The sequence below is a fragment of the Dromiciops gliroides genome, chromosome 5 (assembly GCF_019393635.1).
Source record: "Dromiciops gliroides isolate mDroGli1 chromosome 5, mDroGli1.pri, whole genome shotgun sequence".
In the NCBI taxonomy this organism is placed as follows: Eukaryota; Metazoa; Chordata; class Mammalia; order Microbiotheria; family Microbiotheriidae; genus Dromiciops; species Dromiciops gliroides.
This window is the reverse complement of record NC_057865.1, coordinates 214061659-214077547: the sequence shown is the minus strand read 5'-3', so window position 1 is coordinate 214077547 and position 15889 is coordinate 214061659. Positions and strand designations below refer to the sequence as shown.

General features: G+C 46.1%; 1 protein-coding gene across 2 annotated transcripts in view; it reads left to right on the top strand.

The window, feature by feature from the left end:
- The window catches only part of COL2A1 (collagen type II alpha 1 chain), a 46591-nt gene extending 35751 nt beyond the window's left edge, over positions 1–10840 (top strand). For both annotated transcript variants that reach the window (XM_043966770.1, XM_043966771.1), the window contains exons 39-54: positions 561–668; positions 1494–1547; positions 2308–2361; positions 3396–3557; positions 3846–3953; positions 4529–4636; positions 5166–5219; positions 5566–5673; positions 6023–6076; positions 6203–6310; positions 6586–6639; positions 7803–7910; positions 8242–8530; positions 9150–9337; positions 9693–9935; positions 10535–10840. In XM_043966770.1, the coding sequence (XP_043822705.1) occupies positions 561–668; positions 1494–1547; positions 2308–2361; positions 3396–3557; positions 3846–3953; positions 4529–4636; positions 5166–5219; positions 5566–5673; positions 6023–6076; positions 6203–6310; positions 6586–6639; positions 7803–7910; positions 8242–8530; positions 9150–9337; positions 9693–9935; positions 10535–10681 (1947 nt within the window). In that variant the 3' untranslated portion in view covers positions 10682–10840. The remainder of the gene's footprint in view (positions 1–560; positions 669–1493; positions 1548–2307; positions 2362–3395; positions 3558–3845; positions 3954–4528; positions 4637–5165; positions 5220–5565; positions 5674–6022; positions 6077–6202; positions 6311–6585; positions 6640–7802; positions 7911–8241; positions 8531–9149; positions 9338–9692; positions 9936–10534) is intronic.
- Positions 10841–15889: the final 5049 nt, after the last annotated feature.

Here is a 15889-nt window from a genome sequence, read left to right as displayed (position 1 = left end):
GAACATTTAACTCTTTGGGGACGTAGAATCTCCAACCAAGGCCATGTACCAAAGCTAGGGAAACCAGAGCAAGTCTCTCTGTCTCTGTCTTTTTCAACCCTGGGCTTTCACAGATCTCTTCCTATCCGTCTGCCTCTCAGAAGGATTTTCATGCAGTTTCTTGGATTGGTCCAGAGGGATAATTATATAATGCAACAAAATTTTCCCATTTCAATGTACCCCCAAACCTATGGACCCTCATGGCATCATCCTCTATAGTTAATTTTTTCTCTGTTATGGATGTGTTGTGGAGGGTGTTCTAGTAGGCTTGTGTATCTTGGGATAGATGTTGTCTTGACCTGTAGGGGGTGAAGAAGTAGGATAATGATGGAAAGCTTTGGAGAAAACCATAGCTCTCTCTAAACCTCTCCTTATGTTTCCTGGGAATATGGCATGCTTTCCAACACAACATGCACACACAGACATACATACACATACATGCATCCACACCTATTACTCTGGAGAAGGGGTATCAACTATTTTCCTCATCTCTAATTCATGTTTATTCTTTTGTGAAACAGGGTGCTGATGGTCAGCCTGGTGCCAAGGGTGAACAAGGAGAGTCTGGTCAGAAGGGAGATGCCGGTGCCCCTGGTCCTCAGGGTCCATCTGGAGCACCTGGGCCTCAGGTGGGTGGCACTAAGTTCTTTCAAGAATCTATTCTAGGAGCCTAGATTCCCTGCTACAGTGGAAAGAGGTATCTGGCCTGGGCTAGAGTAGGCTGGCCATAAAGGGGCATGGTCATGGCTACAAAGGGAGGGCAGAGTCTGTGAAGTAGCTGCCACCTCCGGGATCTCAGCTAGTTGAGCTGTGCCCTTGTGGAGGCTCTCCATGGCTTTGAGCCAGCTTCCATTCCAAAGTCAGCTTTCTAGGAATAGTCTGATGCTTTCATCTATAAGCCCAGACCTAGAGGCGGCAAAAGCCAATACTTTGTTATCTGTATTTCTGAATCTGAAAAGATGAATGGAAATTTGCAGAGGAAGGCTCAAGATGGTTAACTCATACCTTCAGCAAGGGGGAAATGTGTGTGTGTGTGTGTGTGTGTGTGTGTGCGCATATGTGTGTGTGCATGTATGTATATAACAAAACCAAGCAGAGTCCAACTCTTTCCTATGACTACAATGAAGAGAACCAATTGCTGCATCTCCATAGGAATGGGGATTGGGGTGATATATCAGGAGAAACTGCAATGTTGTCTCTGTGAGATACTGCAGCAGCTTCCAGTGAAGGGTGGGCATCTCCTTCCCCAGAGACCTCCCAAAATAAGGGAGGTGCATATTCATCTGGCTCTTCCAGACTGACTGTAGGGCTGAACATTCAACTCCTAGAAGTCCATTATCTGCATCCCGAATCTTCCCTTTCCCAATTTCTGATCCCCAAAGTGAGGATCCTTTAAGAGAGTAAGCTACTCTTATCTCCCCCAACTCACTTAACTCTTTCTTTTCCCATCCTAGGGTCCAACTGGAGTGACTGGTCCTAAAGGAGCCCGTGGTGCCCAGGGGCCTCCTGTGAGTGTCATCCTGTCCCTTTTCTTTGCTTTCCTGGGCCATTTTGGTAGGAACCAGAGGGAGGTGGAGCTTAGACAAGATGATAGGAAGTGAGGGAGGTAGGTCTGGGAGAATACAGGGGGCTTTCTCAGTTCTCAGTGCCACTTGCACTCAGCCCTCGGAGGGGTCTTCCAAGTCACATAGAGAGCCCCTGAAAGCTTTCAGAACAAAAGCAAAGGAGTGGCTAAAGCTTTGTGTGCTTGTCCCAGAGACAGAGCACTTCTGTTATTCTCATTCCTGTTCTATTTGTGTTGCTCTGTTTTCTTTCTCCTTGAGTCCTGCCAACTACACAAAAGCAGGGCAGCAGTTTCATGGGGGAGGGGGTTGGGCTTGTGCCCATGCAATAGCACATGGTGTGTTTTGGGAGCCTGCTCTACCTTGCTCCAGGCTGCCTTTTACTTCCTTTATTCACCCCACTCCCTCCCCCAGGGGGGTGCTATGTTTGAAGAGCAGGCCGAGAATTAGAGCCCAGTGCTTAGGCTCAGTGAGGCATCTCTAGTGTCAGCACTTGGGCCAGCCCCAAGAGTACGCTTTTTCCTTGGGACCTATGGAGCGGAAGCCTCCCATGTCCTACCTTCCTCCCTCACAGCCTCAGGACCCTAACCCTAGGAGCTTCTTAGATCCTCAGACTCTAAGACTTAGAGAGAGATCAATTCTCTAAGCATGTTCTAGGAGCTTCTTCCTAGGTCACAGGTTCAATGACTTCTCTTTTCTTACCCAGGGTGCCACTGGATTCCCAGGAGCTGCTGGCCGTGTCGGACCCCCAGGATCCAATGTGAGTGGTTGATACTGGTTGGTTTCTTCCTCTGCTTCCAAGAAAGGGATGTGTGTATGTAGGCTTTGGGGTGGGGTGGCAGGACTGAGCATCTTGGCACCACAGGCTGGGACAGGCTACCCAAGCCAGTAATCAGAGGACTCACTCGGAATCACCTTCTTTTCCTTCCTGAATACATGAAAAGACTTAGGATTGGGCACAGGAGATCTGCTCCCCTTGGGACAAAGCCAGCCTGAAATAAGCAGCTGTGGCCCTTAAGTGGAGGCACATTTGTTCCCAATCCCCACCTTTTCCACTAACTAGGAATAGCACTCTCTAATGGGTTTGGAACTAAATGTCCAATATGGAATCCACAAGTTCTTGACTCAGAGAGAACAGCGGATCTCATCTTCCTTTAATTAACAGCAGAAAAAGTTCATTCTTCAGGGGTTAGACCTGATGGACTAAACCTGAGAGATCTTTTCTTAACTCAGATTCTATGACTTATTGAGCACTGACTATATGCCCAGCACTATACTAGGCACTGTGGGGATATGAAAAAAAAAATGTGGTACCTGCCTATTAAAAAAACACTCGTTATCCAATCAGGAGACAAGTAGAATCCATAAAAAAAAGAACTAATCCCACAAGCGGTAACTGAAAAGGTCTTATGTTTTAAGTACTCCCCAATGGTATAAACTAAGAGTCTTAGGAGGGAGAGAGCTCCCTCTGATGGGTGGAGGATTCAAGGCAGATTTCACTAGAGCTGGGGATTTTGGTTGGGCCCAGAGGGGATAGATAAGACGTAGGTAGTTAGAGAGGAAGGTGGGAGGCATTCCAGGGAAGAGAGAAGTCCTACAGGCGGAAAGTTAGACCATTCGAATGAAGGGACAGTAGAAGACAAGATAAGATAAGCAGGTTGTGTAGAGGAAACCAGGAAGGCTCTGGGAGACAGGTGCTCTAGAGCCCTCTGGCCAGTTCTTCCTAGGTCTCGGATGGGTTGAAGTGGGGAATCATGGAGACTAGGTCCTCATTGCCTGTGTTTTCTTCTTCAGGGTAACCCTGGTCCCCCTGGTCCTCCTGGAGCTTCTGGAAAAGATGGTCCCAAAGGCGCTAGAGGAGACAGCGGTCCCCCAGGTCGGGCTGGTGATCCTGGGCTTCAGGGTCCTGCTGGAGCCCCTGGAGAGAAGGGAGAGCCAGGAGACGATGGTCCCTCCGTAAGTTTCAGAACCCCAGGAATATGGCCAGCGCCAAGTCCCCAAGGACTCAGCTCAAACCTTCTTGTTCCCTCTCCCACTCACTTCCTGTGACCAAGAAATGGGGTGGCTTTTGGACTAATGTGGGGGAGGGGAAATGGGAGGAAGATTTGTTGAGTGAGGGAGAGAGAGAAAGAAGCATAATATCAGATCATGATAAACACTGGGTCCCTTAGGAAGTTGTTTTGTGGGGACAGGTGTGGATTGGCTTCCCTGGATCAGCTTTAACTTTGTTTCTTCTTTCTCCAGGGTCCAGATGGTCCCCCAGGTCCCCAGGGTCTGGCTGGTCAAAGAGGAATTGTTGGATTGCCTGGTCAGCGTGGTGAAAGAGGCTTCCCTGGTCTTCCTGGCCCTTCAGTAAGCAATCCCCACTCTTGGTTATTGAATTAGACACTGGCCCAGATGTTGGTGTGGACCATGTTGTCACTGAGGTCCCATGGGATGGATGTCAACTTCCCTCCCTGCAGAGAAGCTATTTCAAAGGCCCTCTACACCCTCTCCCCACAACTGAGGGGATTCTGGGGGTTTTTTGTTTGTTTTGCTGGGCAATTGGGGTTAAGTGACTTGCCCAAGGTCACACAGCTAGTAAGTGTTAAGTATCTGAGGCCGGATTTGAATTCAGGTCCTCCTGAATCCAGAGTCCTCTATCCACTGCACCACCTAGCTGCCCCAGGGATTCTTGATATATCCCTTCATTATCCTTTCCACTGAAAGAAGTACTGAAACTACAGAGAAGGGTGGCTAACCCAAGCTCAGTTGTCTACAATCTCTGAAGATTGCCTGAAACTTTATTGGCATGACCCCGCTGTCTGATGGCATCAGTTGTCTATTGGCTTTCCTGGCCCCTTTTGGAGTGAAAGACCTTAGTCCTCTTGCAAAAAACTTCTCAAGAGACTGTGAATTCAATATCCATATTCTTGGTGTATCTCTAGGGTGAGCCTGGCAAACAGGGTGCTCCTGGAAGCTCTGGAGACCGTGGCCCTCCTGGTCCTGTGGGGCCACCTGGCTTGACTGGTCCTTCTGGTGAACCTGGGCGTGAGGTGAGTGATGGAGCTCTACCACAGGGGAATCCTCATGCTATGAGGAGCTGTTTCATTGTGACTTCTCCATCCTATGCTCCAGCATCCTGACCCTTTTGTAATAGAAACAGTCATTCGGAGAAGCTGATAGGATGTGCTTCCTAAGCAGGCAGGAGTATAATGAATGGGAGGATATTATAGTAGAGGGTAGACTAAAGGGTGTATAAGTGCTCAGGACTAGATTCTGGGGAAGGAAACAGAAGGAAAATGAAGGAGAGGAGGAAGGAGAACTGAAGAATAGATGGGCTGATGGGGCAAGGACCAGCCTTGAAAATGTGGAGAGGAGTTTGCTGATTAAAGATCCTTGAATGGGTCTGTGGAAGGACCAGCTCCATATACGAGGAATAGATGTTTTGATACATGTTCCATCAGAGGAAATCTAAGGGGAAGCTCAGTGACAGAGTGCGAGGCCTGGGGTAGACAACACAACAGGAGCAAGGGATGTGGAGAGAGAGCAGCCTTGAGCTCATTTCTCTTTTCATTTGCACAGGGAAGTCCTGGTGCTGACGGGCCTCCAGGCAGAGATGGTGCAGCAGGAGTCAAGGTGAGTGGGACTTCCACCTTCCCATGAGGGGCATGGTAAGACAGGTGCACACGTCTCCTTGCCACCAGTAACCACCTCTAAGGCACGCTTCCTTCACCGAGGCTCCAAGGATCTGCTTCTTGGTTGCAGGAGACCAAATTAAAGTCAAACTCTGGACTAGGTCTAAGAAAATCATCACCTCCCTAAGAGGTGGGGAATGATGCAGGGAGAGGCAGATTTGACCTCCCTTGGCCCCAGGAGAAGGTTTTGGCTCCCCTTCTGGCTTGGTTGGGCTGGAACTGATAGCAGAAAGTGGCCTTTGGAGAGTCGGATGAAAGGCCTGAGTGTGGTATCTCTCTCCTGACAGGGTGATCGTGGCGAAACAGGCCCAGTTGGCGGTCCTGGTGCTCCTGGGCCCCCTGGCTCTCCCGGACCCGTTGGACCAACAGGCAAACAAGGAGACAGAGGAGAAGCTGTGAGTGTCTTTCTGTCAAAGAATGTCTAGGTTTGACTATGGGGAATCAGCTAAGTCCTCATCTGAGCCACCAGGATGCAGGTATAGGTGGCAAAACAAAGATGGGGACTCTATTTATTGGTTACCCTGTCCTGTATTCTCAGCTCTGGTCCTAGGGACCAAGACATCTGGGGGCAGGGTAGGAACTGAAAAGTAGCCGAGTTACCTGAGCTCAGCAGGCTCAGGCTGCGTGGGGTAATGATGAGCCTCAGACCTAACACCTTTGCTCAGAGTCACAGGTGGGAAGTGAGGGAATGCAATATTCCCTCCCCTGGGCTTCTCTCTGATGCTATTCTCTTCTTCTCCCCAGGGTGCACAAGGACCCATGGGTCCTGCAGGACCAGCCGGAGCAAGGGGAATCCCAGTAAGTGCCCGAGAATCTTGTAATGGGGCTTGTCAGTGGCATAATTGGACAAAGACTGCCCTTCCAACTTTTCTCTCCTGTCCAGCTTTGGCTCACACTCCTCTGTTCTGTTTATCTGCCTTCTAGGGTCCTCAAGGTCCTCGTGGTGACAAAGGAGAAACTGGAGAGGCTGGTGAGAGAGGACTGAAGGGACACCGTGGTTTCACTGGTCTACAGGGTCTTCCTGGCCCCCCTGTGAGTACTGCTCCTAATGGCTGTCTGCTCATGGTCCCCTTACCTTCTCAGTACCCACTTGGGATTTTATGCCCTATGAGAGGAACTTGGGATCATCCTGTCTCAGACCCAGAATTTTCCTAAGGTTTGGAGGAGATGTCAGAGAAAAAGAAAATGTATAGGGTATTTTTGATGCCGCATCATTACTCTTATTTGTCTCTTTTGGGTTAGAGAGGACTGCTCACCTCAAAACAGAGACCTGTGTGTGTGCTGACCTCTGATTCTCTCCAATACAGGGTCCTTCTGGAGATCAAGGTGCCTCTGGCCCTGCTGGTCCTTCTGGTCCCCGAGTAAGTAGACTGGTGTTGGGGGGTGGGGAGAAGTGGGCTCTTTGGCAGGTCTATAAAAAATCCCAAATGTGAGGTCAAGCCATGGGTTGGGTGTTCATATCTTGAGGATAGATACTGCTGGGGTCTTTGACACATTGGACTCAATTGGGTCTTACTCCTTTCCCCTATCAGTGAATGACTATGACCCTATAATTGTGCCCCTTTTCTCTACACAACAGATGCCAACCCTCTGTCATGTCCCCAAAGTACATTCCTATATTCTTTCCACTTCTTATCCAATTTTTCTCCTTTGGATCATTGTGACATCAAGCTAGACTTAGATTAGGGGGATTGAGGACTGTGTGTGAAGTTAGTCACCCAAAAAAGCAAAATAAACCTCATCAGCATAATCTGGAATACTATTGTAATCATAACCAAAAAAGATCAAATGGTCATAGTGGTCTACCAACTGAACATGAAGTCCTGATTTCTAAAAACCCAGATCCACTCACATCTCACATTATAGTAGGATTGCCTGCTTATCCATCTATCCATCCATCTATCTATCTATCTATCTATCTGTCTATCTATCTATCTATCTATCTATCTATCTGTCTATCTATCTATCTATCATCTCTCTATCTCTCTATCTATCAATCCATCTATCATCTCTCTATCTATCTATCTATCTATCATCTCTCTATCTATCCATCCATCTATCTATCATCTCTCTATCTATCTATCTTTCTATCATCTCTCTATCTATCCATCCATCTATCTATCTATCATCTCTATCTATCTATCTATCATCTCTCTATCTATCCATCCATCCATCTATCTATCTATCATCTCTCTATCTCTCTATCTCTCCATCTATCTATCTCTCTATCTATCTATCTATCATCTCTCTATCTATCTATCATCTCTCTATCTATCTATCCATCCATCTATCTATCATCTCTCTATCTATCTATCTATCCATCTATCCATCTATCTATCTATCTATCTATCTATCATCTCTATATCTATCTATCTATCTATCTATCTATCTATCTATCTATCTATCTATCTATCATCTCTCTATCTATCTGCCCCAGATCTTATCATTTTCAGGACAATCTCCCAGCAATTGGAGTGATACCCAATCCTGAAGCTTCTCACCATTTCTCTTTCTTGGTCTTCAGGGTCCACCTGGCCCAGTGGGCCCCTCTGGCAAAGATGGCTCCAATGGAATCCCTGGCCCCATTGGTCCCCCTGGTCCTCGAGGTCGCTCTGGTGAAACTGGCCCCGCTGTAAGTGTCCCATCTCTATCACGATGCCCCTAGAACCACAGCAACCAATGGGTCCCTACCTACCTGCTGTCCATAAGTAACTGCTTAGGGGATAGGGTCCCCCCTCTTTTCTACCTACAGTTTCCCAGGACTTTGGAAGGGTTCAAAGTTGGTGGAGGGCAGAGGTATGAGGTCCTGGCCCAGTGCTGGCTGATGTTCCCTTTTCTGGAGATGAGCACTCTTGGGACTTGGAAGAAGACCTTTTTCTCCCATGTCTCTAGCTAGTAAGGATGGGCACAAAATGACTCACAAGGCTGACTTTTTTTCCTGGGGTTCTTTTTTTCCTCCATAGGGTCCTCCTGGCAACCCTGGACCCCCTGGACCTCCAGGTCCCCCTGGCCCTGGCATTGACATGTCTGCCTTTGCTGGCTTAGGCCAGAGAGAGAAGGGCCCTGACCCCCTGCAGTACATGCGGGCTGATGAAGCAGCTGGCAACCTGCGGCAGCACGATGCTGAGGTGGATGCCACCCTCAAGTCCCTCAACAACCAGATTGAAAGCATCCGAAGCCCTGAGGGCTCTCGCAAGAACCCAGCTCGCACCTGCCGAGACCTGAAACTCTGTCACCCTGAGTGGAAGAGCGGTAAGTAAGGAAGGCAGGCAGTGTAATGAAACTCAGAAAGGGCCAGATTCAAGTTCTATGGGCTTGTGGCTCTATGTAAGGTGAGGAGCTACTTAGATCAGAACTCAGGAGGCCTCAAAAGTTCCAGAGTTCTACTAAGCCCCTGGTGTCTTCTTCATGTTCTACCTGTGGGACCTCAATAGACCCTGCTCCAACAGTCAGGCCCACACTTCTCTTATGTGGTCCTCTGCATACAGAGATTACTCTGGAGGGCTGGGGTGGGGAGGTCAATTCTGTGGAAGATTAGGATCCAACCAGACCATTTCCTCCTCCTAGGCCTCCAGCTCCCAAACATTTCCCCCATGACTTACTTTGAATTCTCACTCATGCTTCCTACATGCCTTCCTTCCCCTGGCTCCTCCAGCAGCTAATTTGTCTTTCTTTTCACTGACCTCCTCATACCTTGCTTTATACCTTCTCCTCATGGTCTTTGTGTTCCCTGCTGAGTTAGCCTCAGTCCAGCGATCCTAGCATCTTTCTGCCCCATGTTCCCTGCAGTGTTGCCTACTGCCCTGCCTACTCTGAGCTCTACAAGTAACAGGTGCCCAGTTCTGACCCCAGGAGACCTCTCTCCCTGCAGGAGACTACTGGATTGACCCCAACCAGGGCTGCACCTTGGATGCCATGAAAGTTTTCTGCAACATGGAGACTGGCGAGACCTGTGTCTACCCCAACCCATCCAATGTCCCCAAGAAGAACTGGTGGAGCAGCAAGGGCAAGGAAAAGAAGCACATCTGGTTTGGAGAAACCATCAATGGTGGCTTCCATGTGAGTGCCCTTACTTCTCCTCAGACTGAGATGATCCAGCACAGTCTTTGACTCTCCTCCCCTAGAAGTTTGTTTTCATTTTTGTTTCAGCCTTCCATTGGTGTAGGCCTAGCAGCCAGGGAAAGGCAGGAATGATTTTCTCCAATTATAGAAGTAGGAACAGAAGAGGACCCTCTAGGAAAGCCAGCACTAGAGCTCAGATCTTTCCAACATGTGTTCTACCCAATGTCTTCCTTTATCCTGAAACCAGAATGCCCACTCCCACACACAGAGACTTCCTGGTGCCTAGAACCCTATAATCCCTCCCCACACAATGGGCCTTCAGGCCTCCTGACCCTGCTTTCTGCCCTAACAGTTCAGCTACGGAGATGACAACCTGGCCCCCAATACCGCCAACGTTCAGATGACCTTCCTACGCTTGCTGTCCACTGAGGGTTCCCAGAACATCACCTACCACTGTAAGAACAGCATTGCCTACTTGGATGAGGCAACTGGCAACCTCAAGAAAGCCTTGCTGATCCAGGGCTCTAACGACGTTGAGATCCGGGCTGAGGGCAACAGCAGATTCACATACAGTGTGCTGAAGGATGGCTGCACGGTGAGGGTCCCCCAGACAAGAAGAGTCAGACCAGACCCTGGATCCTCCACTGGGGATCCTTTCTTCATTAGGGATAGAAAAAAAGGTCTAAGATTAAGTCTGGAGTAAGGAAGGGAACTGACCTATAGACAACCTGTGTCTGTGGCCCAGAGTATCTGACCGATATCAGGTCTACCTTTGAGGGACTAGCATATAGGAGAAAGGCATGATGGGAAGTTGGGGGAGATCTTGTGACTCTGTACCCTTCTACTTTTAATGCCCTTCACTTTTCTCTGAGGAGCTAAGCATTTACATACAGTGAGTGGTCACTATGGCTCTGAAGCTATTCCCAGCTTGAGAGAGAGTATAGTTAAGAGACGAATGAACCCCACTCACTGGGAGCAAGGAGGTGGCAGAAGGGTCTCCTCCCTGAGGATGGGGAATTTCAATGTGGAAGGTTTATAGCAAGCTAGGAAAGAGGGATCGGAAAGTAGAGAGACTTCTAATTCGGGGTTTGGCTACTGAGTCCCTGACCAGGATGAGAGGTCCTTCTAGAGGCACCTTGTTCTCTGGACAGTCAGCACACCTACTAAACACCATTTCCTTCCCTTCTCTTCCAGAAACACACTGGTAAGTGGGGCAAGACAGTCATCGAGTACCGATCACAGAAGACCTCCCGTCTCCCCATCATTGACATTGCACCTATGGACATTGGGGGGGCTGATCAGGAATTTGGTGTGGACATCGGCCCTGTCTGCTTCTTGTAAAAGCCCGAACCCAGAAACAATCCAACACAACATGTACCAAACCCGAAGGACCTGAGTACTTTACAATCTCCAGTCACTCTAGGACTTCTGCACTGAATGGCCGACCCCATCGGATGCCCATTCGTCCACATGCTTACATTTTGGACATTTCCCCCCCATCCTATTCCAAGAGGCCAGAACTGGGCAGACCTCAAAGTAAAACCTCGGTGATCTATTTATTTATTGTCTTCCTGTAAGACCTTTTGGTCAAGGCAGAGGCGGGAAACTAACTGGTGTGAGCTAAAGCCCCCCCAAGTGGCTGTCCCCAGCCTAAGCATGAACCCTTCAGGTGCCGGGCAGATGCAGGAGTTGTGTGTATCATACACAATGGTGCTATTCTGTGTCAAACACCTCTGTATTTTTTAAAACATCAATTGATATAAAAAAAACCTTGTTGGAAAGTACAAGTTGATCTGAGCTTCGTTCTTTTGCTTATGTTCCTTCAATCCCTCTCTCTGGAGGGATGGCCAACAGTCTTCTAACCTAAGACCTGCCCCGCTCTTGTGTGGTAGGTTTTTGTTTTTCAACCAAGATGAAGGAAACTGAGGCTGTACCAGCCTCATGCTTCCCTTGTTTAAGCTACCTCACACTAAAACGAAGCCTGTTTCTTCTTGTCAACCTTGGAGCCAAACAGAACCCAGTAGCCGCAACACACATTAACTGGGGTTTAGGGAGAGCCCTGTTTTTGAGGATAACAGTATGGAACCTCAAACTCTGGGTTTTCCCTCCTGGGAATGGTTTAACTGGAAAGGAGTGGCAGATACAGCCTATGCTTTGGGGATGAGAACTATGTGTGGGCCACTGACCACTGGGTAAGAGACATCAGGGAAACTTCCAAGAGAAGGGCAAGGGTGGAGGCAGGAAAGAAGCCAGGGGCAATAGATGCTTGAGATACAAGTGGAAAAGCTGTGTAAGACAGACTTGGGTAAGGGGTAGGAGTCCCTGCCTCTCTACTCCTGTTTTCCTCAGCCAGGCTTGTGGATCAAACCCTATCCTCTTTCCTTGGTCTTTCCCCTCCCTATCACCATCAGGTGCTCCTTGCTTTCCAATGACTTTTTTGGGGGGTTAACTAGAGAGTAAAAGTTGTCAGCCCTGGGGGTAGAGAGGGGGGCAAGGCAATCTCAAAAGAGCCGGGACCAAGGACTCTGCACTATTTTGTAAAATAAAGTTCTAAAGATATTTGACAATGCCAATTTTAAGTGTCCTAGACTAGGGAGCCTCAAACACACACACACACACACACACACACATACACACACATACACACACACACACACACACACACACGCACACACGCGCACACAACACCCTCTCCATGGATAGTTCTTGTCCTGTCTCTGCCCTTTCTCCATTCCCTCTCCCTACTCCCTTCCTCTACAGTTAAAAAGTAGACAAATTTTCTTTCAAAAATAAAAATGAAAAAGACACCTTTGTTGGATTTGTTTGTGTATTAATTTCCACTCTATGATGTAATCTTTGTTGAATGTTTATCTTACCTGGGATATTCCATGACAAACCAAATAAGACAAATAAAAAATGTTCATTAAAAACCAATAATTAAATGGCTCTTATTTTATGATAAATAACCTAATGCAACAAAGGCAACTAAAGGGGAGGAGGGACAGGACCCCTACAAAAGCCTATGAAAAATAACCCTAATTGGGCCAGAAAAGCCCATATTGGACTAAACCAGACAAATAAACTGAAGGAGTTCATGACCTCCCCTCCTACCATATTTCCAATAATTCAGTCACATCTATTTTAGATTCAAGTTCACAGGATCAAAAGATCATGCATTTTACAGATAAAGAATGACCAGAGTTGGTCCTCTGATTCCAATTCCAGAATTCTCAGTAGTTCGTTGTCATCCTCTCATTTCTCAGTGGAAAAGGTGATTCATTTTAACACCCACCCCAGCCCTGCCCATGGGCCCCTTGATTGAAATATGCCAAATCATGTTCACTTCCTAAGACAAGAAAGAATACTTGATAAATATTCCATATGGGACTGAGGAATGAAACAGAGGATCAGATGAACAATCAATCATCCATCAATCAATATTTACTAAGCACCTGCTATGGGCCAGGCAGTGTGCTAAGTACTGGAACTACAAGGAAGGGAAAAGATAGTCCCTGCTCTCAAGGAGTTCACAGTCTAATAGAAGAGACAATATGTTGGCACTACATACCAACAATACACATACAGAATAAATTTGAAATAGTCAACAGAGGGAAGGGGCTAGAATTCGGAGGGGATCGGGGAAGGCTTCTCTTAGAAGTTGGAAGTTTAGCTGAGACTCGAAGTAAGCCAGGGGAGCCAGGAGGGCAGAGATGAGGCGTGAGGGCACTGCTGGAATGGGGAGCAGCTGGAGAAAGTACCAGAGATGGAGTTGCGGTGTCCTTGGATTGCAGAGAATGTGGAGTAGGGCAGTGTAAGATGTGAGAAGACTGGAAAGAGTGTGAAGGAAGGTTGTGGATGGATTTGAATGCCAAACATAGGATTTTATATTTGATCCTGGAGGAGATAGGGAGCCACTGGGGTTTAATGAGTAGATCTAATAGTCAGACCTAAGTTTTAGGAAGATCAGTTTGATCAGTGGAGAATGGATTGGAGTGTGTGGGGGGAACCTTGAGGCAGGCAGACCCACCAGTAGGTTATAGCAAAATCCAGGTGTAGGTGATGAGGTCCTACTCTAGACTGCTGTTAATGTCAGAGGAAAGAAGGGATTTTTTTTAGAGATGCTGCAAAAGTAAAATGGACAGGTCTCAGCAACAGATTGGATATGGGGAGTGGGGTGAAATAGAATGAGCAATTAAGGATGACACTTAAATTGGATGTGCGATATTATTAAAATGGGTACTTTTCACAAAAATGTGCATCACAATCCATACCTGCCTACTCGTCTTGTACAACTCTGGTTTTGTGGATAACATGTTGGACTGGGAGCCAGAAGACCAGAGTTCAAATCCTACTTGACACTTAATAACTGTATGACCGTGGGCAAATCACTTAGCCTCTTTATGCTTTAAGTTTCCTGATTTGTAAAATGAGGGAATTGGATTAGATTAGATGGCTTTTGAGGTTCCTTCTACCTTTAATTCTGTGATCTTATAGAGTGCTGGGCCCGGAGTCAGGAAGACTCATCTTTCTTTCTGAGTTCAAATCCTGCCTAGACACTTAGTAGCTGCATATCCCTGGGCAAGTCACTTAACACCTGCCTGAGTTCTTCATCTGTAAAATGAGCTGTAGAAGGAAATGGCAAATGACTCCAATATCTTTGCAAAGAAAACCACAAATAGGGTTAGAGAGTTAGATGTAACTGAAATGACACAACAACAACAAAAACAACTCTCCTACAAATCTCCTATAGGATATCACCCTCCTCCAACATGCCAGAGGCTTACTAGAAAAAAGCCTCTGCATATACAGAAGTGAAAACCATAATTACCAAAGTCTCTTAGAAATCATAATCATTCCTAGTCATCCTTAATGGAGCAGTTTTGACTCAATTGGGACCTAGACCAAGAAGAAATCTTCTTTGATGCAAAAGTAGAAAAAAAATTTTTTTAAAAGCTCCAAGAAAGATAAGTTCTGGAGACAAAGTCAAGATGGTGAAGTGATAGTCAGCATTTTTGCTTAGCTCACACAACATACCTCCTCCCCAACAACCTAGAAAATGTGCTTGGGGGCAGCTAGGTGGCACAGTGGATAGAGAACTGGCCCTGGATTCAGGAGGTCCTGAGTTCAAATCTGGCCTCAGACACTTACTAGCTGTGTGACCCTGGGCAAGTCACTTAACTCCAATTGCCCCACCAAAAAAAAAAAAAAAAGAAAAAAAGAAAAGAAAATGTGCTTGGAACTGAAACTCTGCCACCCTGAATGAAAAAGTGATAAGAAAGGCAGGGAAATAGTGGAGCACTCTGCTCCTCTGTATAAAACTCAGAAAGGGCCACATTCAAGGTCTGTGGGCCTGTGACTCCATGTAAGGTAAGACAAAGCAGAAACTATTTAGGTTGGTATCTGTGAGGGATATATAAAGGGATGGAACCAAGTCCTGATCCAAGATGGTGAAAGGAGAAGGAGACATAGATAGGTGGAGTCCCATGATTTCAGGGGACTACTAAGTGACTAAGAGAAATCACCAAAAAAAAAAAAAAAGACAGAAAGTGGGACCTACCAAATCCCTCCAAGAGTGGACTCTCTAAAACCCCCAAATGCAGGAACTGAGTCCAGAAATATGAGATAGAAAAAAAAACCATTGAACACAATGAAAAAATATGATGGGTTAAAAGAAACCCAAGAGATAAACCCAGAAGAAGAGAGTAACTTCATAAGTACAAGCAAAGTACTTAAGGAAAAAAATAGATTGGCTACAAAAACTACTAAAATGTCTAGAAGAAATGAAGCAAGAGATTTTTTAAAAATGATATTATAATTAAAATTGGAGCTTTGGAGGAAAAAACTGAAAAGAGAACAAATACCTTAGAAAAGAAGGCAGAAAAACTTACTCCAAGTATTGAACGTCCTGAAAAACAAAATGGATCAAACAATTAATGCTTCTAAAACACAACAAGAAATATTAGAACAAATTTAAAAGATTGAAACAACAGAAGAGAACAACTAACCTGGCAAACAGTTTGTGGAGTGATAATGTAAGAATCATCAGACTATCTGAAAACCATTCCCTATACCATATTTTGAGAAATCATAAAATAAAACTGCCCAGAACTATTAGAGCCAGAGGGCAAAGTGAAAATGCAATCCACTGAAAAATCTTCTGAAAAAAATCCCTAACTGAAAAAACCCAGAAATGTCATAGCCAAAACTTGTAGCTTCCAAACTATATGTGTGTATATGTATATATGTATACACAACCTATATATGTATATGTATATGTGTGTATGTATATATGTGTGTGTGCATATATACATACTAAAGTCAGAGAGTTCAATTATCAACGAACACTTTAGTATCATAAGACTGTGCCACAACTATGATTATAGAGAGAAAACCTTAGAATACAATGTTTCAAAAGGCAAAAAGTAAATACTTACAATCAAGAAAAAATTAACTTGTAAAATTAAGAATAGTCCTGCAGTGGAAAAATGGATATTTAACATAATAGAGGACTTTGAAGCATTTATGATGAAAAGATCAGAGCTGTGTAGA